This window comes from Thunnus maccoyii, chromosome 9 (assembly GCF_910596095.1).
Source record: "Thunnus maccoyii chromosome 9, fThuMac1.1, whole genome shotgun sequence".
Lineage (NCBI taxonomy): Eukaryota > Metazoa > Chordata > Actinopteri > Scombriformes > Scombridae > Thunnus > Thunnus maccoyii.
This window is the reverse complement of record NC_056541.1, coordinates 33,562,710-33,586,851: the sequence shown is the minus strand read 5'-3', so window position 1 is coordinate 33,586,851 and position 24,142 is coordinate 33,562,710. Positions and strand designations below refer to the sequence as shown.

At 40.2% G+C, this 24,142-nt stretch overlaps 3 protein-coding genes and 1 long non-coding RNA gene across 5 annotated transcripts in view; 1 reads left to right on the top strand and 3 right to left on the bottom strand.

The window, feature by feature from the left end:
• Positions 1-5,188, bottom strand: part of zgc:162952 (PKc_LIMK_like_unk domain-containing protein) — a 28,459-nt gene extending 23,271 nt beyond the window's left edge. Inside the window, exons 1-2 of one of the 2 annotated variants that reach the window (XM_042420182.1) lie at positions 4,933-5,188; positions 3,240-3,312 (exon numbers count right to left, since the gene is read on the bottom strand). In XM_042420182.1, coding sequence (XP_042276116.1) covers positions 3,240-3,270 — 31 coding nt within the window. In that variant the 5' untranslated portion in view covers positions 3,271-3,312; positions 4,933-5,188. The remainder of the gene's footprint in view (positions 1-3,239; positions 3,313-4,932) is intronic. The other variant, XM_042420183.1, reaches the window with a different exon arrangement.
• A 4,605-nt stretch (positions 5,189-9,793) lies between these two features.
• On the bottom strand, positions 9,794-11,583 carry b3galt8 (beta-1,3-galactosyltransferase 8). Its single transcript, XM_042420185.1, has one exon. It carries the CDS (start codon positions 11,389-11,391, stop codon positions 10,411-10,413), a length of 981 nt encoding a protein of 326 aa, XP_042276119.1. The 5' UTR covers positions 11,392-11,583; the 3' UTR covers positions 9,794-10,410.
• Positions 11,584-12,208: 625 nt separating this feature from the next.
• LOC121903303 lies at positions 12,209-15,063 on the top strand. The gene is made up of 3 exons (XR_006098015.1): positions 12,209-12,299; positions 13,339-13,458; positions 14,975-15,063. It is a non-coding gene; the product is annotated as an uncharacterized LOC121903303 (long non-coding RNA).
• The window catches only part of tncb (tenascin Cb), a 46,447-nt gene continuing 35,869 nt past the window's right edge, over positions 13,565-24,142 (bottom strand). Inside the window, exons 12-23 of the mRNA XM_042420169.1 lie at positions 22,987-23,259; positions 21,413-21,535; positions 19,826-19,969; positions 19,568-19,687; positions 19,182-19,325; positions 18,852-18,982; positions 18,576-18,708; positions 18,088-18,239; positions 17,792-17,888; positions 17,084-17,245; positions 16,729-16,892; positions 13,565-15,058 (exon numbers count right to left, since the gene is read on the bottom strand). Of these exons, the coding sequence (XP_042276103.1) occupies positions 14,948-15,058; positions 16,729-16,892; positions 17,084-17,245; positions 17,792-17,888; positions 18,088-18,239; positions 18,576-18,708; positions 18,852-18,982; positions 19,182-19,325; positions 19,568-19,687; positions 19,826-19,969; positions 21,413-21,535; positions 22,987-23,259 (1,754 nt within the window). The 3' untranslated portion in view covers positions 13,565-14,947. The remainder of the gene's footprint in view (positions 15,059-16,728; positions 16,893-17,083; positions 17,246-17,791; positions 17,889-18,087; positions 18,240-18,575; positions 18,709-18,851; positions 18,983-19,181; positions 19,326-19,567; positions 19,688-19,825; positions 19,970-21,412; positions 21,536-22,986; positions 23,260-24,142) is intronic.

The window sequence follows — 24,142 nt, the reverse complement described above, 5'->3', positions numbered from 1 at the left end:
ATGTTTGTCAAGTTCATGCTATGTGAGAAAAATTTGAACCTATGAACCCAAAGAACCAACATTCCTGAATGCAGCGTTTGAAGCAAATCAACATCCAGTGACAGGTAGTTCAGTAGTAGCTGTTAGATGTTGTTAGCTCTGTTAGCTGTAGCCAGTCATTATAATTAGCTACTGGAAGCTTCCGCAGAAGTATCCAGAAGTTCACTGAGAAAGAGTTTCAGCACATAATTTCCCCTAAAACCACAATTCATGTTTAACCTTCTCTTTATGTAAGGGTTAAACAAACAAAGTTTTAAATTACTTACATTTACATATGTAAACATGTGCATCTTTAGACTTTATGCTAAGCTAGGCTAGCCAGCTAGCCATTTGGGTATTTTCCAGCCTGGGTATTATTCACATAGAGTTGCCAACTCTCACACATTAACCGTGAGACTCATGCAAATGACACTTTTCACACACTCTCACGCCACACATCCATTTACTCTTGCAGTGAAAAACATATTATTCATAGCTGATAACATTGCAGCGCGAACAGAGGACACTGACAGCACATGGACAGACAAGACAGAGCAGCACAGTGCAACAGCAGCGGGGGAAAGCGAGAAACATACACAAATCTATTATATTGTAATTTATTCCCATGCATGCTGCTCAGAGTAACCTCAGTCAGCAGCTCTTCGGACAGAGACACAGCACCTAGTCTGGGAGTGGAACCGAACCCGAATACTTGTCTCTGAGTCCGGCCAAGAGTAAATTCAGAAATTTGCCCCCTCAATTAGCTGTTGTAGCTAACTGCATAGGGATATACAGTGCCAGTCAAAAGTCACTTGAATATCTAAACTTTTGACTGGTGCTGATACTGACTACAAATGAGTAAACAGCTACTGTAGTTTAGTTAGTTGGCAAGTTGAATATCTTTGGACAACACAAGAAATTTGATGACATCACCTTGTCACATTGGTTAATTGATTAATTGAGAAAATGTTCTTCAGATTAATCAATAATGGAAATAATCATTAATTGCAGCCCTAGAGGAGATTCCTATGAAGCTAGCTAAAACAGCTAATCCACTATTCTGTGTTTACTTTCTGCTATTTCAGAAATAATTTATGTAAAATTATAATGATGTTTATTTGGAAAGCTTTAGTAGGCTATATGTTTTGCCGGAAATATCTTTCCTTTTCCTTGAAAAATACTGGACTCATCCTTTAAGGCACAGATGTGAGCTTTGATATTTATCTCCTCATCTTCACTCTTGAAAAGAAAGTCAGTGTATATCCCCAAAATGTTGAACTACTCCTTTAAGCTACAGTATGTGAGTCTTTGATGAGTGTGGTTTGTAAATAGGAAGGAACTGCCCTGTAACAGCATGCTGTCAGCGAGGGTTACGCCCAAACTCCTGATGGAAAACACAGAACACAGACGGCACACAGCAAGAAATCACAAAGATGCTAAGATGTGAAGTTCACAGGAATGATCTGTGTTTTGCGGTGAGATTATTCTCAGCTTTTACCATCTGCGAGGTGAGGGCTTAGAGATGCGAGGACATGACGCTGGTGATGATAAGTATGATCCCCGGCCAGAGGGAATCCCTGATTAATCCCTCACATCAGCATCAAAAGCGGGAGAAGTGTATAGAGGATTCATCAGGATTCCCTCTCTATCCCTCCCTCCATCTACCACACAGACTCCCACAACAAGTCTGCATAGAAATCCGACCGCCCGTCCTCAGCGAGGAGTGGAGGCAGACGACACAGATGGCTCGCTAAGAGTTTTCAAAGGCCTGGTGCAACCTACACAGCCAGTCAAACACGAATCTTGTAGCTAAGGAGCCGAGCTTTATAGGCAACAGTACCAGTATGAAGGTAAATCAAAACTCAAAGATGAATTACAACTTTGAGTCATTGCTCAAACATAAAAATCTAATATCTTTTCAGGAAAACATGAAATTTTCTCACAGCTTGTTATTACTTAAAGTCTCCCCTCCACTAAAAATATATTTTGCTTATTGTTGTTTGACTTGGATGTTTGAGCTTCACTGTGCAGAATGACATACACGCAGAGTTTTACACTAGAAGGCTGTTTAAACATTCATTCGTGCAAAGTGGAAAGTTTCTCTTCGCTCACCTTAATTCTGTGGTCCGGTACGCAACTTACACGTGTGATGTGGAAACTTCCAGTGCACATGCATTGAATATAGACTTGTTGAAGTAGGAGACAACTTTTGAAATGAAAAATATTTGAATATTCCTGGATTCTGGATTTTTCAATGTGGGAAGAGGAGACATCATTTTACAGGAAGGATTTTATCGAGATAGTTGAGCTTTTTGTGGTAAAACCATATTAGACACAGATTATTATTCGAAGCAGAGTATTTATATATATTAAAACATATCTGAAGGGGATCTTTTATACTATACATATTTTAAATTTACTTCATTTGACCCACACAATATTATGAACTACTGATCTGGAGCACAAACACAGAAAAACACACAAGCCTGGTAAACTCAGATATGTCTTCTTCAGTCAGCTTTGAGTAAACAAGCACTAAAAGATCATATTGTCTTTTTTTTACATTTACATGTGGTTCTCGGTGTCAAATGGAAATTCTCAGATGCAGGTGTTTGTTTTGGCCTCTGATCAACACCATCTTTTGTACCACTGCTGCGGCTGTATTTCTAGTTAATCAAACAGCAGGAGAGAACAACAATCTATGCATTTATCTACTACAAAGAAATGTTCTCTATAGATTCTCTGAACAAGAAGACATTTGTAAGAGGTAAAAAGAAAGAAAGAACACAATAGCCTAAGCCTGTAGAGGCTGTGTTTCCCATGGAGGGCAGGTAACAGGACACTCATCAGGATGCTGAGAGACAGTCTTTCTATTTCAGAACAATGCAGACCTACGCACAATTACTGTACAGCAGATTCACCTGCTTAAAGCCCCAGTATAACATACAGGAGACACAATGATTTACCAAATAACGCTGTAATGGAGGTGAGACACTGACGTCAAGCGATGCACACACAGCTCAAGCCAAGTGAAGAAGTTGTGGTTTCTCAGTTCAGTGTCAGATAACTTACTTTTGAGTGAGTGAACATATCTTATACAGATATAAGACATCAACATCTTTTCCTCTTGGTTGTGTGTAATTGTATGCATTTACTGACAGATATACAATTTAAACGCTATGAAGAAGAGCTGAAAAATATCAGAATCTCTCAATACTTACTCCATTGATTTAATAAGCTATTCATATGCATCTTGTGGACGCTGGAACAAACCCAGAGGTCTCTGTGCAGAAACTGAGGAGGAACCACATACATGCAACAGCAAATGAGCAAAAGCACAGACAGGACTTTCCACAACAACAACAACAACACATGTGCTGTCAAGCAAGCAACACTGAAAACTAGCATGAAGACAACAAACAATGTTTATTTCAAGTAAGTCACAGGTTAGTTTGTTTATCTCCAGGTGACAGATGACAGTAGTAATGTGAGACAGCTGTTGCCTGTTACAGGAAGAAGAGCATTCTCCCAAAGCTTTCTGCAGTCAAACTAAGTTGATGTCTTCAAGGAAAGACAACGCAGATCAACAATCTGATCTTCTCCTGTCAAAACTGCATACAGCATAATAAAATAATCTCTCTGTGACCGTGGTTCCCAACTTTGGTTTCCTCATGACAGGTTTGTGAGGAGGAATTTTACCTCTCAGATAGTTTCGTTGGAGGGATTTTAAACATTTTTTGACACAGTCCCTCCACATGTTCCCGCAATTAATTTTGATCATAGTTTTCAGAAACTGACGAGTGTTTCTACGCTGGAATACCTACGCTGTGTCCTGTGTCTCCTATTTGTCAACTAATTAAACACAAATTTGTTTTAACATGCATTCATGTATTTTTCTTGGCCACTTGGTGGCAGTGCAACAAGCTCTAGTATCGTAGATAATAGAGATACTGACATAGCGAACAGTTGCTTATTTACATATCCAGCAGATGTGGAGTAACGTTATCATGCATTTCACATCGTGTTTCTGACCACTCCACAAATATAAGTCCAATGTTCTCTCTCTTATAAACTACTGAGAAAAATCGTTTTCCCGATCTTTAGCTGCTGAATGATCCACTATGTGCACGGGGTTTATAAGACTCCTGGCTGTGGCTGGAAATCAGGTTGATGACAGTGGCGAGAATCTACTAAAACAAGGAAGTAACAGGCCATGAAAACAAAGATGATTAGAGAGATGCCAAAAAGCTTTAAAACAAAAAGAAATCAATAGAACTGCAATAACAATTATTATAATTAACAATTATTTTCATTATCGATTAATCTGTCAATCTGACGTTTGGCCTATAAAATGTCAGTTTCCCAAAGTCCAGGATGCAACCTCAATAGTCCACAACCCAAAGATATTTAGAAAATATTCATATCTGAGAAACTGGACTCATAGAATTTGGATTTTTCTTAAAAATTACTCAAAATGATTAATCGATTATCAATTAATTTTCTGTCGATCGACTTATCGATTTATCGACTAATCGTTGCAGCTCTAATAATTAATTGAATTACCACAAAGTAATTGAGCCCCTGGAGATCTGGATCGTCTGCTATGAAATATATTCTTTTTCTGCTGTTCTTATCCCTGTAATCAGCTGGGACCCCTCAGAATTATCTTGCGACGCCTTTGGGAGTCCCGATCCCTAGGTTGGGAACCACTGCACAGCTGCACAGTAACACTACAATATTTGTCGTCAACCGTGAGTTTGTACTGACTCTGCTGAGCCTTATTTACCATATGTGCAGTAATATCACTAAACATACGTATATAATATCTGTCAATCATTTTCTATGAAGCAGTTGTAGTTTTTAAACTTTCCACCAACATAGTGACAACAATGAGCAAGACTGTGGTTTACTCACATGGATTCTGTCCCGGCGCCGTTTGCAGTAAAAAAGGGCAGATCAGGTTTATATTGTCGATGAAATATTATTCATCATAGATCCGTTCCAGTAAGTTGTCTGTGCAGGAAGTACCAGTGGTTTCAACACTTTTGCCCACACAGTTAACGCGTCTGTTGCAGCGTTCAGGCGGTGCAATGAGCCTCCTGCAGCCCACCTCACTGTTGATGTGGTGAAACAAGCCTCGCTATTGCAAATGCATGTTTTTATGGGTTGTCTTAGGAACCAGCTTCACCAGCACGTCGGTGGATGTGACTCCACCCACGATGAGAGGAGGCTGGCCGGAGCTGAGCAGCAGGCAGCCGGAGAGATTTTCACACAGGGCTGTTTTGTTTTTATTTGTGTATAAATATATGTATATATTTTTATTTATTTATAACAGATGTTTTATGATGTTATCTGTTTGTACACAGTTATTTTTGAACCACTTGATTCCCAACCCTCTCTTGCCCCCAGCCCCACTTTGGGGACCACCGCTTCACAATAAGAGCACTGAGTCAAAACATTTGTATATAATGACTTATAATGACAACATGAAATGTATTCTGAAAGCTGTGTGTGTTGATCAGAAGTATCTCGATAAAGCACAGCGCAGAGGTGGGAGTGTTTTGAACAATGGGGAGCTCTGGCCCAGAGCACAAACTCCCACTCAGTCAGTGTGGGAAATGAATAGACTGGAACAGAAGGCACACAAATAACAGACAGAATGGACACTGTATGGAGAATGGAGCGGAGCTTTACATGGTGAAATGGGAAGAGGAACACAACAGTACATGCTAATTTAAGGCCTTGTGAGAACTCCTGTGCAGTCAGTTTCAAAAGTTTAGATTTGAACATATTTTGTACATTGCATGCTAACATACAGTAGATTGCATGCATATCATTATTTAAGGACAGCCCTGGAAACATTAGAGTAAAATGTAAACTCAATGACCCTGACGTGGCTTTTGTCTATTCCTGCAAAGCACACACCGTGAGCCCTGCAGTGCATAATGCAACATTGTGTCATATAAATGTTGTTGGTGCCCCAAACAAACCCTGATGAAATCTGTTTCTACAGGCTGACTTCAGAAGTCAGTTGTTAACCCACATTTGTTCATTTTCATCCCACAAACTTAAAAGTATTTCGAGTTTCCTTTGAAGCTTATAGTGAAAAAAGGTTTCTGAAACAGCATTTAAACCATTATGGTCAATTAGTTTGCAGATGTCCACCAAAACCATTTATTCTTTAAGAAGAACTACACGTAATGTCGGCTTGAGTTTGAAGACAACATTTTATTTTCAAAAAAAGCCTACGTTACAAACGGAAGGTATGGAGTTAAAAAGTTGAGTTGCATTATGGGAAATGTGGGATCAGCATCTTTGCTTGCCCCACAGGTACGACACAGTTAGGATATCTCAGCCTCTGCTGCTTCCATTTTGACCTTTCTTTTTTTAGGAGACCTCAAACTTTATGAAAGTGTAATACTTAATCATTGGAGTGCTCTTTAAATATCATATGTATTACTCTTCATGTAAACAATGTGATCAGTAAGTCGCATTAAGGCTCCATAGTAGAAGAAAAACTGCTGTGCATCTCATTCACTTCTGCTGGACTCTTCTGATTAATACACAGCGGTGGAGAACTGGCTGTGCATAAATTATGTCCAGATACAAACTACAAAAAGACAACAATAGGGTTGTCATGGCGCCGGTGTAGGTCAGTTCAGTAGCATCAGAGAAGTCTCTTTACTGCCATAGACTCTCTACATACTCTGTAGCTCATGAGTCAGTTCAGTTAGGAATGTGTTAGATTTTTGTTTTGTCAAATTTATCAAACAGCAATAAAGGTGTAATTATTCTGTTTTTGATGAGATTTTTTTCCAGATGCTTCTGGTCTTAGGACCTCTAGTTACATGAGAGCAGATGACCAGATGATATGATTACTCATACCTAAACTTACGAACTTTGGTAACCAAGTTGTGCACTTTGACTTGACCACAAAGAGACCAAATATATCACAATATCACAATATCAGAATAACTAAAATCCTTGCTGTTGTCTAGTGTTATATCATAACAGTATACTGATACAATGGATATCTCTAAAGTAAATCATCTGTTATGTTTGTGAAAAGGCTCTATTCATCCAGCTCCTCTTTTTGCCACATGGTGACAATAAAACACAATTTTGTTATTTGCCAGCAGCCATTAAAGCTGCACTAATCTGTATTATATATATATATATATATATATAAACAATGGATCAAATGACTGTGCGTAATGAGAAAGTCATCACTTGTAGTATTATCACCCAACAGTGCACTTCCTCTTAGCTCTACAGAGCATTTTAGCATCTTTCAGTTCATTGTTTTGGTTTTACAACCTGCAAATTTACAGCTTTGGTTGAGTCTCATCACTCTCATCAACTTTGCTTCAAGTCAAGGGACAGTTATAAAAAAAACAGATAAACCTGCCTCACACTACTTTGGGAGCACCAGACAGCTGACAGACAAAACTAGTAGCTAGCTTGTGAACATAGCGGAGCATTTAGCAGCTAAAGAGTCGGATATTTTTCTCGGGAGTTGGTGGAGACCAAGACAGAGCTAAAAGGAAAGTGATATTGACCTTATATTGGTAAGATGGATAGAGACACAACTAAAAATGAATGCTAATGTCATCCTGTGTCTGCTGGATATAAAAATACACGACTGTTTGCTAACACGTTAGCTATAACACCAGTTAATGCTGCTTTAAAGTAAAAGAAGCAGAACATTTCACCCTGTTTTAACACTTTGGTCATTGTAGTGTGCACAGTTTGACACAAGGGCTAAAAATCTATTTTTAAAGGAAACATTTGGCACTTAAAATGTATTCACAGTGAATTTAGAAACTCCACTTGTTCACAGCCTCATTGCCCAAGAACTGAGGAATATTGACATGACCGCAGGAGGGTGTGTTGTGTTTCCTGAAAGGGTTTGATCTGATTTATGATAAAACACTATCAGGCTTCTCCTCCCCTGTGATTAAGACGCAGTGATCAGTTTAGGTAACACCAAACCAGAAGAAGAAAAACCCCAGCTGTGGTTTGGTTTCTGCAGAGCTGTAAGGCTGCTGCAGGTGTTGCAGGTCGCTATCTGCTGACGCTCGGCCACACTGGTGAATCATGAAGCATCAGCCGTCTATTTCTGTGCCCACTCACTGGCTCTGCTGCAGTCATCATCCAGCAGGCCAGTCATTACACAGCAACTAATGCTATTACCTTCTGCTCTCTCCAGCTCGCCATCATCCAATCTGTTGATTTAATATGCAACATGCATCCTCAATCTCATGCCACACTGTTATAAAAGAAGACGATTTATACTTATATATACATTTTTATCCTTTAAATGTCCATGTTGTCATTTTTGCATTGTAATGTCCCATAGTGCTCCATGTTTTATATCTATACATACTGCACTGTCAATACTTTGCTTTCACTCCTTGTTTTTCTATTTTCTTTTACCTAATTTTACCGATTTACCATTTTCTCTTTACATTGTTCTTATTTGAAAAGAAAACATCTTTGTATTTTTCTCTATTTTATGATCTTTATTATTTGAATCTTTAAAAAAAATGAATCAATCTCATGGGGAAAAAAATCCATGTGTTTAATGTTTGCCCAAGAATTTTGTTTTATTTTATTTTTTCAGGACGGAAACAGTTCAGCATGGTACACTAAAAATTCTCAAGTGATACCAAGTTAGCAGAAGTAGTGACAGCAAAACAATAACAGCAATAATCAAATAGTAATGGCAAAATTTCACAGAATTGCACTGGAAAATTGTGAGGAATAAACTCACTGACAAACACAAATATATTTTCTCACCAATATGCAGTAAAAATATAGCTTTAATATCCAGAGATGAGGTAAAAATCTAAGAGGCATTTTGGTGTCATCAATGTGAAACTTACATGAAAACAAAGTATAAGAAAAAAAAAAAGTTATGTTTTTATGAAAACAGAATTGCTTACATATAGATACATCACCAGCACCAGCAGTATCAGTCTATGGTTTGCACTATGAAGTGTGAACTATATTTGCTGTCAGCTGGTGCATACTGCCACCAGCTGGTTATGAGTTGCAACTACAACACAGACGTAAATAAACAGACACACCGTCATGAGATACATCCATAAATAGGCACAGTAACCTGACAAATAAGCTGCAGGTTCTTTATAAAGTCATTATGCAAAGCTTTTTACATCATGACGCAGCAAGTGTAACATACTACGTCTATTTTTTTCATCTTTATTTTTTACATAATATTTTGCTGGGTAATGCGGATCCATGTACTATACTTAACAGTACATGTGGAGCCCTAACCCAGCAGGCACTGACTGAAGATTAAGTACAATGGCAGTAAAATTGACCTATTTTTAAATAGTCTTTGGTGTAAACTGCAAATCCTGATAATATATTATATTAATTAAACACCTTTGGTACAGACCTTCAACAGGTTTCCTTTCAATGCACTTGTCCAGCACTTTGGATAAAGAGGTTGAAGCACCTTCACTTTGACTAATCGATGAATCCAATAATTGTCTTAATACATTCTTTTACATCTCTTTAAAGTGACCCAATAGTCACGTTTCCTGACATTAAAACAGAGATGAAATCAATAATTGATTAACTGAGTAGTCAAACGACTAATCGTTCAAGTCATTTTTCAAGCAAAAAATCCAAATATTCTCTCGTTTCAGCTTCTCAAATGTAACAATAAGCTTTTTTTCTTTGATTTGCAAGACATCTGAAGACGTCACCAACAAAATAATCAGCAAATTAATCAATAATGAGAATAATGGATAGTTGAAGCCCTCATTTTATTATTGATTAATGTGACAATTGTCTTTTTAGTTAATTGTTTGGTCTATTTCCAAAGAGCGTAAGGTGACAACTTCAAATTCCTTGTTTTATTCCACCAACTGTCCAAAACTGAAAAATATTCAATTTATGATATTAAAGAGACGACAGCAGCATTTTCTCACATTTGAGGAGGATTTCTGCTTGTGGAATAACTTAAACCAGCAGATATACTCACAGTTCCATGAAACAGGTAGTCTACAATTTGTGAGCAGTTTAATTTGAGTGATGTTACCTTTTCTTATAGTTTTATTTGAAGAGATTTTAGCTACTTAAGAATTTATCGATTATCAAACTTTTTTTTGTCGATTAACTAAGCAATTAATGAACTCTTTAAAGTGACCCATTTGTTAAGTTCCCTGATATTGATCAGATCTAATTTCCTGTCCAACCCTTGAGTACATCTCTCCATAATTACCAATCACCCTTTAACCTGAACAGCTATACTTCCACACCGATGGCTGAGTCTCTAATGGCTTTGTTCCTTTACAAAAGTGTCCTTTTTTATTTTTTCCAACCTTGTTTCAGGCTCTCATGCCTGTCCTAACTGTGAAGCACTTAGTGCTGTAGTATATAGCAGCTAGTATGGCCTTGTGAGAAGTCCTGCCAAGCATGCAGCAGTTGTGACGGATTAAATCCGTTAACAAGGACCAGTTTGGCAAAAGTGCACCTGTCATACTTCAGGTTTTGGATTTCGAACAGGTTCCTCAGGGTCAGCAGACTTCTGGAGTACACCGGCCGGACGCCGAGCACGTTCAGACACAACCCCACGTAGACATCCTCAAGAGGGATCATCCGGACAAACCTGGATGCCCAGGAGATTCTGGCGGCCAGGTCTGTGGAGAAGACATACCCAGCTCCTGACACATACGGAGGGAAGCTGTCCTCAGGGTACAGCTCCTCTGTTATTTGCCATTTGCTGTTGCTGTCCCTCCTGGGTTTTCCATCGCTGATCACTGATCCTGTGATGTAGCCCTGCTGAGGGGAGCTACTCAGCCGCCTGATGAGGTAGAAGACGTTCACAAAAATGTCAGCATCCACCTTCATGGTGTATGAGGCATTGGGGCAGTGGGTCGCCAGCCAGTTCATCATCATCATGGTTTTGATTGTCAGATTCTTGTAACTGTCCACAAAGTTCATCTGGATGATGTCTGCGTGTTTCCTACTCTCCTCCTCCAGCTTCTCCTGGATGTTTGATACTTGCCCCCCCTCAGGGAGACCCACATAGAACAGAGTTAGAGTGTCCTGAGCTGGAGCACCCCATGTTTTCCTGATGGCCTCCCTCGCTGCAGCCTCCGGAGGGGCAACCGGGACCATAAAAACCAGGAAGGGGCTTCTGTCTTTGCATACTGCAGGCTGATTGAGAATATACTTGTAGGTTTCAGGGGACAGGACCCTGTACTCCTCGTCAGGGAGGGGACTCGGCTTTGGGCGGTGTTTACTAAATGTTACTCTACTTACTAAGACCTGAGCAGACAGGACAAGCACAGCAGAAACGGCGAGTAACTTCACTAACCTCCAGGAGAAAGTTATCCTCATTGCCTCAGAGTCTCCTGTTCAGTCCTGGTTTAAGTCCGAAATGAAACCAAGAAATCCAGGAAGTCACGTTGTCACGTTGTTTTCTTATCGCAGAGCAGCAGCAGCGGCCACTCCCAGCAGGGCGAACCAGGAAATATAAATCAGCCTGCCGAAGACCGTGGATTCATGCCGGAGACTGCCGACCGAGCGAGGGGCAGGTCTGCCGGCGTGTGCACTGCTATCAGAGGCTTCACTGTGATTGGGGGATTGTACTGTACATGTTTATAATAGAAGGCGTGCCCGTCAGATTATTATTCCCCTGCAAAAAAAGTCATTAGATATAATTACAATGACCTTTTTTAATGATTGATTTTGTGGTGATATCATAATTAAATAATAAGAATAAAATAATAACAATATTAATCATTAGTATCGTTATAACATGTTCAATTTGAGTGGAATAAGTGTGTGTGTGTTGATAGCCAAGCACAGCTGTTGTTATTGTTATTGTGTTATTGCTGAATGTCTGTTAACAAATAACATTTTTCTGTCTTGAAATATACCAAAAGGTTGTATACAGTCAAATCAGATTTAAAGGAATTTAAGGTTAAATGAGACAATACTTGAAAGCATAAAAACTATTTAAAATAAAATATAAAAACCTGCATTCTGATTTTTGGCCACTTGATGGCAGCAGATACATGTAGTGAACACAACATGACCTCATCAGCTTTTAAGTTGACATGTTGAAACAGTTGCTTATTTCCACATCCAGCAGTTACGGAGCAACATTATCATTCATGTGGAGTCGTGTTTCTGTCCACCTGGTGAATCTAAGTCCAATAATCTCTCTCTTTTAGCTCTGTTTTTGCTCTCTACCATTTCCTGAGGGGAATATCTGGCTCTTTAGCGGCTTTAAGGAAAGCCAGGTACAGGCAAGAAGGAAAATATATCCATGGAGGAATAGATACAATAACAGGAGCTGTAAGAGTAGCAAGAACAAATGGAGAAAGGGCTCTGTCCAATGTCCAAAGATATACTATGAAGGCAATTAAAGAAGTCATTCTATTACTCTTTTAAATCACTTTTTATTGTTGAATGTCTACAGTATGTCCTCCAGTCATGTTGACTTCATTGTATTCAGTAGTCAATTTACTGAAAACTGTGAATCAAGTAAATGTACATATGGATGCAATTTGGATTCAACAGAAATATCTCAATAAATATGTTTGTGAAGAGAAGTGTTAATGCTAAAGTAGGCCAAAGTATTATCAATACTAGTGTCAAGATACTCAGAGGCCCCGGAAGCCCCATATTCACTGCATGTCAAATTGTTTTTTGGGGGGGAGTTGCAAGTTTGTTATTAATGTTATGTATTAATCAATGTATGCACCACTAACATACCTGCACTATTATTACCTGATCCTGTGGCCCTGTGCTTAAATCTATTTTTAAGTATATGTATATATATATATATATATTTTTTTTTTTTTAAAGATCCCCTCCAGACATGTTTTAAGATGTATATAAAATACTGTATTTTGAATAATAATTGTGTCTGATATGGTTTTTTCACAAAAAAGATCTATTAAAATCCTTAAAATTACATCTTCTCCCAAAATTCCAAATTCCAAAATCTATGAATATGCACAGATATTTCATGTCAGAAGTTTAACTGCTTCACAGAAGATGTCTTTTACTTCACTGTAAAGTCCATTCTCAGTGTTTGTTCACTGGAGGCTTCACGTTTCCACATCACACACTCACTGAATGTAAGTTGAACGTTGGACCAGGATTGCCTTCCAAATTATTTGTGAACACAGAGAAACTGCACAGTGAAGCTCAAATATCCAACTGTAGGAACAAGAAGGAAAACACATACATACACATGTATATACACACATATATTTTTGAGTGTATAAATATTTTGGTTTATATTGTGCTAACAAGTTCCATCCACATCAACAGGGACCCACTGACACAACCCAACACTTCAACGTCTAAGCAGGTGCTGATTCCTTGTGACTTGAAGAGTCAACTGAGCTGAGGAAGACCATAAGATGTGGTTGAAAGCTCTGGAAAAAGCTTGTAAGTTAAGTTTTTATTTGTCCGGTTTTTTGTGTATCAAAAAATAAGACACCTGAACATCTTCCTTTTAAACAAACTGTTTTATTGTAATACAGTTTACAGAGAAACACCTGTTGTTCACCCAGTTATAAACAATCAAAACAATAAAAACAAACTTAATTTAAACAGGCATTCTCTAGAGGGTCAGTGGTTTAGTATCCTGCCAGAGCAGGGGACGGGGAGGGTTGGGATTGGGTGGGGTTGAAAACAGTTACTAGCTCTCTAATTTTGGCCTGTCCAAACACTAGTTTCATCAACATAATCATAGTGACCTTACTATGTCCACTGGAATTCATATGGAGTTGGCCTTTTTTATGTTCTGAGCATCAACATCTTTTGTGTCAACAACACATAACATTCTCTTGTTCCACATATACTGTATGTACTGTATTCACATTTTGCAAAAAAAGAAAGAAAGAAAATGTAATCACCGCATTTCATTATATACTGAATAATAGGTCCTGCCTCGGATTCATCGAACAAACAAAACAAATGAAAACACATCAGCTTTTCTTTTCTCTGTTCTTTTAGCTTTTTAAAACACAATACTGTGGCTGTAGCATGATGCCTTCAGGGGCTCACATAATGAATGGAAAACACTGCCATCCACATGGACATGGGATGTGGTGGGTAAAAATACTTTTCCATAGGATTTTTTTTTTCTCTTTTCATTTCCATCTCTATCACTTCAGATGTTGGCTTGTGTTGAGGGAGATGAGGGAACCCGGGGAGGATAAAGTGACACTGAGACGAGTTAAGTTGCACAAAGACAAACAAATGGCAAGTTAGATGGAGATATCTGACATCTGAGCAGTGCCATCTGAGAAATATCCCTTTTCAAATCTTTCAATCAGATGTATACATGTACAGTACTGTACAGGGAATAGGATTTCTATGATAATCCAGTTGGATTATCACTGTATTGTTGGTTTTTAGGCCCTAAATAAGACCACATTGTACTATAAATAGCCTGTCCTTTCTGTGAAACCCCAAAACTAAACGTGGCTTGGGTGTGAAATAGGGAATTGTATTAATTACTGTACACAACATAATGCCCAAGCTGCACACACGCCTCTCCACAAATGCTGCAAGACAAGAGATCAGGATCATAATCAGGTGTGATGGAGTTGTTTTTGCTCTCTTTGGTGCGTGAGTAGAATCTGTGTGGGCTTGGTTTAAGTCCAGTTTGTAACATGCACTTCAATTTCCGCACTAGCAGCATTTCCACAACCGCATCACAGGAGAGAGGGGGGCAGGGAGTGGAGGCTGATCTGTGAGCAAATGGGAGGAAAGATGGTGTGTTGGTCTGCGCGGAGACAGCAGGGCTCTTGGCAGTGGCTTTGGTCGCTGCAGGGTGGGAGGGTGGGTGGGGTTGTGGGAGTCCAGATGGTTTATGGGGAGTCCAGACAGAATAGTAGCAGAGTTGTTGTTGTTGGTGGCGGTGGAGCGTTTATGATCGTTTCCTCCTTCCTTCCAGGTTTCTGAAGTTGGATGGTCGAATCTTCATCTCGGCAAACTCGATTGAGTGCTCGTGGCCTTTCCAGTGGAACCAGTTCACGCCCTGGAGTAGAGGATGTAGACAGATGATGTTAGTCAGTCAAAAGAGACGTACTGTAAATAGTCAAGTCACATATAATGTAGAGATGTCCCAACCCAAACCTAAGGATCAATATCAGGGCCAATCGGTATGGGCAAAGATAAACCTTTGTTTTGTTTTGTCCACCTCAGCCTGTTGTTGCAGCGCTGCTCTTCTTTACAAACATTTTGCTGCGCATATGAGCATAAACTAGTTTGTGAGTGTCCACAGGTGAAGTGACATAATATTTTACTCAAGATGATGACAACTCTTGTTACCATATGAGCAATAAAACCTTGCAAGTAAAAAGATGCAAAAACGTCTGTTGAACAAGCAGAAACTTGTAGAAAAAATATACTTATATAATAAATATATTTGAAACTGCTTTGCCCACAGTCTTTTACCTACACTGGTATGTTTTAGTGTGCTTGTTACACTAACAGCAAGTTGTTATGAACAAGCTAAAACAATCTTATAGACTCTCTGGCTGAAATGATAGCTTCTGTTGGCAGAATTTCAGTAGTAGGGGAAGGATTACAGGACAGTATGAATGAGTGATTGTGACTGATTTCAGTGTTCTTCACTATTTTACTTCAACCAGTGTTTTGATGTCCGAAATATTATTTTTATTTTATTGAGATTTTAGATTTGTTTTTGGGGAGATATCAAGTCTGTAAAGTCAGTGTTCTATTGAAAGTTTAAATAAGTTGTAATCCTTCTCTAAACTTACTCTGTAACACCCATAAGTGTATTGCTAAAGTACTGGACCGATAAGGAGTATCAATAAGAGTATCGATAAAATCCGAATACACATTCCTAATTAGCAAAGATCATTGTAGCCTACAAAACATTCATCTAGCAGCATTTTTAGTTGGGGCTGGCCATCGCCTTTGTTGGTCAAAAAGACAAACGTTGCAGCCAGCAGGTTATATCATATCAGCTGTCACTAATGAACATTAATCCTGTGAGTAACTTGATGACAGACCAAAATAACATTTGGCTGTTATTGTGTGCTCTCTGCAGCTGCTGTCGTCAACCAAAGATCTTTTTGAAGGGAAGATACTTCAGTCTGTCTAAAATGCATGAGTGCAGTTAAAAAACTAGTGGCTAGCTAATTGCACACACACACACACACACAACTACAAATATGAAGCCAACACACCAAAGCACGTTATTAAACCTCATCAAAAGGAAAAATCTGTCTCACAACTACACCAACAACAGCCACATTCTACAGGGTGTGCACCTGTATAGTTGCGTTCATCTCATACATGCTTGTTGCCATTTTCTGTAGCTATATTTCACAATTGTTGCTAGCTAGGTAGCTAGTTATGTAGGAAAATGACAAAGTTAGCATTCCTAAGACACAGGAACCAGGATAGGAATACCCTCAAGGACTCCTAGAAACCCGTGAACTTCCCCTCAGAATCCTCTCAAGGACTCAAGAGCCTCATCAAGGACCATTGTAAGCCTGTTAGTTGCCCCTAAGACCCCATCAAACTCAGTTGAACCCTGTTTAGCAATTCTCAAACACCCTCTCAGGAACTCAAAATCCCCCCAAGGACTCAATGAACCCTGCTAGGGATCCCCAGAGGCCCCTCAAAGACCTTAATTTAAGAATCACTCTTCATTCTCATAAAAATTCAGTACAGTACCTTGCTGTGACTGTTATCGCCATATCGTCCCATGAGGTTGACACGGTGGCAGTTTTTATACCAGAAGGCGCCCTTATAGGACAGGGCACAGTTGGTGACAGCGATGTCATTGTCGTGGTCATAAGTGGAGAATGGACGACCATGGTGGTAGGTCATAGAGTCACCTACAAAGACACAAAAGGAGGAGAGTTAAGTAAGTAACGTGGTAGTTTAAGAAAATACTGAAAGACTGGATTTGGTCTTTTGATGGGGTTTGTTGACAGTAAGAAATACGTAGAATAACTCCGGCTTTATCCTTCCAGGTGTGTTGACCTCAGTGTATATGTGTGGCTGCGGGCTACAGAGTCAACTTTACCTGCTGTTCCACTGTATCCTCCTACGTGGACCTTGTAGCGTGTCCGAGGTTCAGAAACGGAGAACTTGTCGTACTGAGCGTAGGCTGTTTCTCCCTTATCTCTCAGGTCGACTCGCAGCTCATATTGACCTCCAGCTGTGATCTTATGCAGGTTGGACAGACCTGAGTGAGAGATGAGATTATTCAGCTTGCAGAGCACCAACCAGGAAGATGTTAGAGGACAAAAATGCTGATGGTGACGGCTTTGACAAGATGAGATTCTTATAAGATTTGACACTATTTAATATAAATATATAATAATAATGTTTGATGGGTGATCACACAATATGCAACAATGCATTACACTGAAAACTGGATGCTATCCAATTGTGTATAAATTACCTTAATTACTCACTAAGCATATTGATGTATGATGACATCTTAATATTCTGTGGAATACTGTGTTGTGTCTTGTCTTGTGTTGTGTTGTGTCTTCAGGACAAAGTTGACTAATCTCAATTTTACCAATATATTCTGTCCATGTCAACAAGATTCAATTGGTGAAATTGAGATTGGTTAACTTTGTCCTGAAGATCTGTGTGTGCCACCTTTTTACCTTTGGGACATTGGAACTATGTGACTTTGGTTCGGCACCACAAACATACGAAGGCACATCCTCTCAAAGATCTAATGAATACTATATCATGTTTCATGTTTATTGGAAATTACCCAGCCAGAATTCATCATTCATGTCCCCGAAGCCAGCAGTGTAATTCTTCCAGTTGCGGAAGAACTCCAGTCTTCCACTCTGGCGTCTGAGGAAAATCTGCAAACAAAAAAGCAGCAACAGATAAATGATATGAGATTCTGTCGAGCCCCAGACATTCCCACTGCAAATTAGTACGATGTGAAAAGGTATAACAATCACCACTTTTATAAAAGGGTTTGCAAAGGACAATTATATTCCCATAGAAGCCAAAGACTCTGTCCCGTATAATATATGTCCAGATAAACCAGTGACTTACGATCCATCCACCTCCGTCTGTGCTCATGTCGCAGTAGACCTGGAGGGGCTGGCTCTCATCTCCACCCAGATAGATGGTGTACAAGCCTGACGAGGTGTCGCCATTCAGCAGAGCCTGGGAGCAGTCCTTGGGGTGTTTGTACAGAACACCAGCTACACACACAAACACACACAAAACACATGATGCAATGGAATAAAGTGGACAAGACAGACTTCAAGTTTTGTACCAGTACACAAAAAATACATAAACTGCTAATATGGATCTTTACTCCAAGCTGAGACTTAGAGTTTTGTGGAAATACCAAACTCAGGAAAATGCCACTTCTCTGCTGCACAATGACAGAGCCACTGTCAGAGTTTACTTAGTTAAGGAGTTATGAATATAAATTAGTTGTAAAATTCCCCTACTGAATTCTATTTGATACTTTTCGAGATATCTTCCAACAGCCCACCAGGGGTGCAACCTGCCACGTGTATTAATCCACTCACTGGTGGTGAAGACAGTGGTGATGACTCTGCTTCTCTTGGGACCAGCGATGGCCTGCAGCTTGACTGAGTACTCTGTGGAGGCGCTGAGCTGAGCCATGTTATAGGAGACAGCAGTGGGACTCAGGACCACCTCCTGAGGGAGGAAACAAGTCAAACCACCAGTTACAGCAATTAATTGTGTTGATGTACTGTAGATTACAGGTAAAATTAAAAATCTGATATTTCTCAGTCAATGTGTCTACTTCAGTATCTGCCTGAGTCCTGGTGTCCACTCACCCGGACAGTGCCATCTGCAGACTCAAAGCTGAGGATGTACCCGGTGATGTCAGCGCGAGGCGGCCTCCAGGTCAGCATGCTGGTCTCCGTCTGGATGTTACTGGCTGCCAGGTCCTGAGGGGCATCCACATCTGAACACACAACAGCTGTCAGCAGCTAGATATCTGGAAGTCTTCATCTAGTTCATCCACTGTATTACAAGTTTATTAGACTTCAATTGTATTTCAACTAGTGAAGCTATCAATTCAGGTTTCTGGAAACAAACAGATCAACTTGTAGGCAGCGATTGAAAACAAAGACTTTGGTCAGTGCCATGAGTCGAAAGCTCACCGGTGGTAAACTCAGTTGTAGTGGCTGCGCTCTTGGCCAAGTCTCTCACAGCGTAGACCTTCACGGTGTAGTGTGTGGCTGGCGTCAGAGAGCCCATCTCAAACTCCACCACGTTTCCTGACACACGCTCCATCACTGGAGCCACTGTGAGACACATACAAGCAGCTCTTCTTTTATTAAATGCTGAATATTTGCTGGTCATGTTTTCTAACTCTATTATTACCACTAGAGAAAACACAATTTTTTTAACATTTCAACCAATTCTTTGCACTAAAAAGTAATCCACATTCATTTAAAAGCAGTAAAAACATTTAAATAATTGTTTTTTAACATATGTATTGTATGTTGTGGGTTTATATATATTACCTGGTGTATACACTACATACCTGAGTCTGCACTGTAGGTGATGACGTAGCCATCAACAGTAGCGATGGCGGGCTGCCAGAGCAACAGAGCTTCAGTGTCTGTGATGTTGACTGCAGTCAGACCGCGGGGTTTATCCAGAGCTGTAACACACACACAGGCAAATTATTGCTGTACCACAAAACCGAAGAATCCAGACAGAATATACATCTTTCTATCTAGTTTAAGATAACGATTATGTTTGTGTGTGCATTCTAGTTGTCGTCCCATATGTGTCTTACCTGTGGTGACGCTGTCAGACCCAGGCTCACTCTCCCTTTGACCCTTGAGAGCAACAACAGTGACCTCGTAGGTGACCCCGGGCGTCAGGTTGGACAGCACAGTCTGAGACTCAGAGCCGTCCACGGTCAGAGTCTTAGCGTTTCCTGAGTCCAAACAACGCATAACATTTGGATGAACAAACTTGAGATATCAGAAGTTTGGCTGAAGTGGTTTTTGTTTCACTATTAACCTGATGATATAAATCACATGCTATAGAAATATGCACCGATCAGTCAAAACATTAAAACCACTGACAGGCGAAGTGAATAACATTGATTATCTCATTAAAATGGCACCTGTCAAGGGGCGGGATACATTAGGTGACAAGTGAACAGTCTTTTGAGTTGATGTGTTGGAAGCAGGAAAAATGGGCAAGTGTGAGGATCTGAACGACTTTGACAAGGGGCAAATTCGGGCACCCGAGGCTCACTGATGCACATGGGAAGTGAAGGCTAGCCCATCTGGTCTGATCCCACAGAAGAGCTACTGTAGCACAAATAGCTGAAAAAGTTAATGCTGGCTCTATGACAGACAGGTGTCAGAACACACAGTGCATTGTAGCTTGCTGCGTTTGGGGCTAAACATTGTTACAGACCAAGTACACCCCTTCATGGCAACAGTATTCCCTGATGGCAGTGGCCTCTTTCATAATGCACCCTGCCACCATGCAAAAATTGTTCAAGAATGGTTTAAGGAACGTGACAAAGAGTTCAAGGTGTTGCCTTGGCCTCCAAACTCCCCAGATCTCAATCTGATCGAGTTCGGATCCCTGGAGGCCCCCAACTCACAGGACTTAAAGGATCTGCTGCTAACTTCTCGCCGCCAGATACCAGAGGACCCCTTCAGAGGTCTTTTGGAGTCCATGCATCGACGGGTCAGAGCTGTTTTGGTGGCACAAGGGGGAGCTACACAATAGTAGGCAGGTGGTTTTAATGTTATGGCTGATCAGTGTATACAGCAATCATATTTAATTATAGAAATCCAATTAATTTTCATTACACTATAGGAATTTTCTGTAGAGAGCTGTTTTTGTTTTGTTTTTTAAATGCAAATACATAAAAAGACTATTATACAACAAAAGATACAATTTCAAACTGACAACTACCTCTCAGTGCTGCAATAAATAGAGGTAACTATAACAAGTCACTAGGGGGCAGAATCAGTCTATCATTGGATCAGCATCATAGAGGATTTCACTCGTCGATGGTGCAGCAGTGATAGTGCAGTGATAGAGCAGTGAGAATTTTCATATTGCCTATAATGTCATAAATAATCTGGAATATATAGCAATGTTAGTTTCAAATCGGTCACACAGGAAAAATTTGTTCACTGGGAGAAATCTACGCACTGGATCTTAAAATTTCATTTTCTTAATAGCATGGATGGAAACCTGGAGCCCTGAGCTTGTTTAATCCAAAGGGTTAAAAATGTTTGTTTTGGGTTTTTCCTCCAGTTTAGATCAACTTTGGGGAACTTTCTTGAATCGAGTGATATGACACACAGCACATGGCCAGATCAGAATACAGTCCCAACATAATGACACTGACCTCCATGAGCGGGCACATAAGTGACCCGGTAGCTGTCCACCCGAGCTCTTGGAACCACCCAGTGAACGGTGGCAGATGTGTCGGTGACATCAGAGAAGCGAATGCCCTTGGGTGATCCCAGGTCTGGCACAAAGAAGACAGAAACCGCACGTAGGGACAAAAAACAGAAGATTTAGTCAATATGTGCTCTGCTTTCTTAGACTGGTGAGGACTGGAAAACAGAACAGTATGTGTGTCACTGAACATCAGCAAATGGACTGAATCAACATTTTCTCTGCATTAGCAAACTTCTCTATCCCACATCATTAAGTAGCAGACAAGAAAAGACACACACAAATTCTGTTATTGTATCCAGGTCAGATCCACCACTGAAAGGCACTCGTTTTAGAACAGAGCGAAAGAGAGAGTGTGTGTAATAGAGAGCAAGGCAGACAGACAAAGGGGACCTGGGGAGGCTCGGGCTCACGGAGAGACCCTTTCCAGCAACAGCCAGCCACAGTATCTTGCGTGACAGACCTGAGGAGATTAACTTGCCCCCATTTCATGGAGATACAAAAGTGAAACATGCGCCACGCAACCCAAGAGTAAAGCCTTACCCCCAGGGAGGACAGGGGACACAGCCATACACACCCGTTCTATGTGACAGACAACTGCCCCCCTGTTCCCTTTACAAAGAGAGACACTGACACATGGGGCCAGCCAGTCAAAGAAAACATTTGGTGGGACAACCGGACGGAGACGACACTACGAAAGCAACAGAGTAAAGAGGCTGAGTAAATGTCCTGAGTGGAGGTTGGCTGATTTCTAAAGGCCCTTTCTGATACTTTCAGGTTGAAGCAGCTATGTTAATATGCTAATTTTGTGTCAATATTCAGCTTCTTTATTTATTTTTTTTTCACCAACAAGAATATTCATTAAAAAGTGGAAAACCATCCAAAAGCTTTTAGGGATGGAATATAAGATTTTTCATTAAAACTGGGATGATACTTCAATACTAACGCATCAGACTGGCCAAGACCTGTTTTTAATAGAAGGCTGATATCAGTGAACCCATATATCATTCTGATTGAGCAGCAGTCTGACGCGTTGAGAGAAGCAGCCTGTAAGCCACCATGTGGTCCGTTTGAACCCGGAGTGTGTGTTGTTGGATGCTGCTGTAGACTTTGGTTGATGATGAATGGCACGCTGCCGCTATCTGCTGGAACCACTCAGGAGCATTAACAGATAGACACTGAACACCCCAACACACAGCTGCAACACAAGGCACACAACGCAACCAAAGCTGGTCCTGATCGAAAAATCATTATTGTTAAAATTAATTATTTTCTACAGAAAACCTTTTTCAATTTGTCAAATTGCAGCGTCGAGTGCCTTGTGAATGCCATGACACTTTGTGATCAGGTTAATAGACAAAAACATCTGTGATATACAAGACAAATGTTAGAACGCAGGTATTAATGACCACGTTTTCATGCTGTTACCATAAAGGACAAAACTGACAACACCGACTATGCTGACAAGACAAGTCCCGAATTCCAGATCTGATTTCCCATCTCCATCCTTTCACCATATACCTGTTCTCACCCCCTCCATTACAGACTTGGAGCGTCTTCCCAAAATGAGCCCAAAGATTTCAATTTTGTACTCCGTGTCCTCAGTGAGATCTGTCATTGCTGTGCTTCGCTCCTCGCCACCCAGCACCAGCTCTTGTGATTGGCCTGGGCCCTCAGCCTGGCTGACCATTATGACGAACGTGTCGAAGGCGTCCTCTTCAGCCTCCCAGGCCAGCCTAAAGCTCTCAGGGGTGATGTCGGAGACTAGGAGAGCCTGCACCTCTGGTTCGGCCTCTGAGTGACAGGGGAAAGTCAGTTTTCCTCCTCTGTGAAACTTAAGAGTGCTTTGACATTTGAAGAACATGGCAGCGAAAGAGAGTGTATCAGTCTATGTTCAAATGCCAGCATTGGTTATATGGAAACCCAGCAGTCAACAAACAAAGGGCCTGAGATTGCAGAGCAGAAAGAGAAGAGTTTTTCCTCAATGTAGTGAAAAACAGAGAAGAAAGAAATGAACTTCAGGCAACAGGGGTGAAAAACTATCCATTTGCATTCTTTGTAGGCGTACTTAACAGACCTATCACAGCCACTGTGGTTAGTAATTAGTCAATGATTTTAGCGAGAGAATGCATTAATCTGACCAATGACCAATCACTTTTATTCAAAATTCAAACTACTGTTTTGTACTTTAGCAGAGGCTTTCTTTTGTCAGACCCACTGCATGCACTGTTGTCCTATCAATAAATTAAGCTATAGTCATTCTCTCTGCTAACGCAAAAATAGTGAAAACTAGTGAGCTATACTGATGGAATAATGAAAAAGATACCAAGCCATCCTGTCAGTATTGAGAGGAAGCTTTTTGGATACAACATCACAGATGGAAAAATCTTAGAATAAGGAGGCTGTCTTCGTAAAAACCTTGTAAAAATGCAACTAGCTAAGTAATGTTAGCTAGGCATAGCAACTAAAAACTAAACAGTTTTAGTGTAATTCTCCTAAAAATTTTACAACAAGCTACATATGTGTTAATTAGACTAAGTACACGTTAGTTTGAATTTGTCAGAATTTGATCATTTTGGTTTTTGAAATGACAGGTCAATGTGATCCTAACTCATTTTTACACAACTCCTACAGATTTAAAAGGAAAAAAAGCTTGTCAAACAACAGCTGCCTCTCT

Bases quoted from the DNA above. Each gene is read 5' to 3' on its own strand.
- b3galt8 (XM_042420185.1), bottom strand. From the start codon at position 11,391: ATGAGGATAACTTTCTCCTGGAGGTTAGTGAAGTTACTCGCCGTTTCT.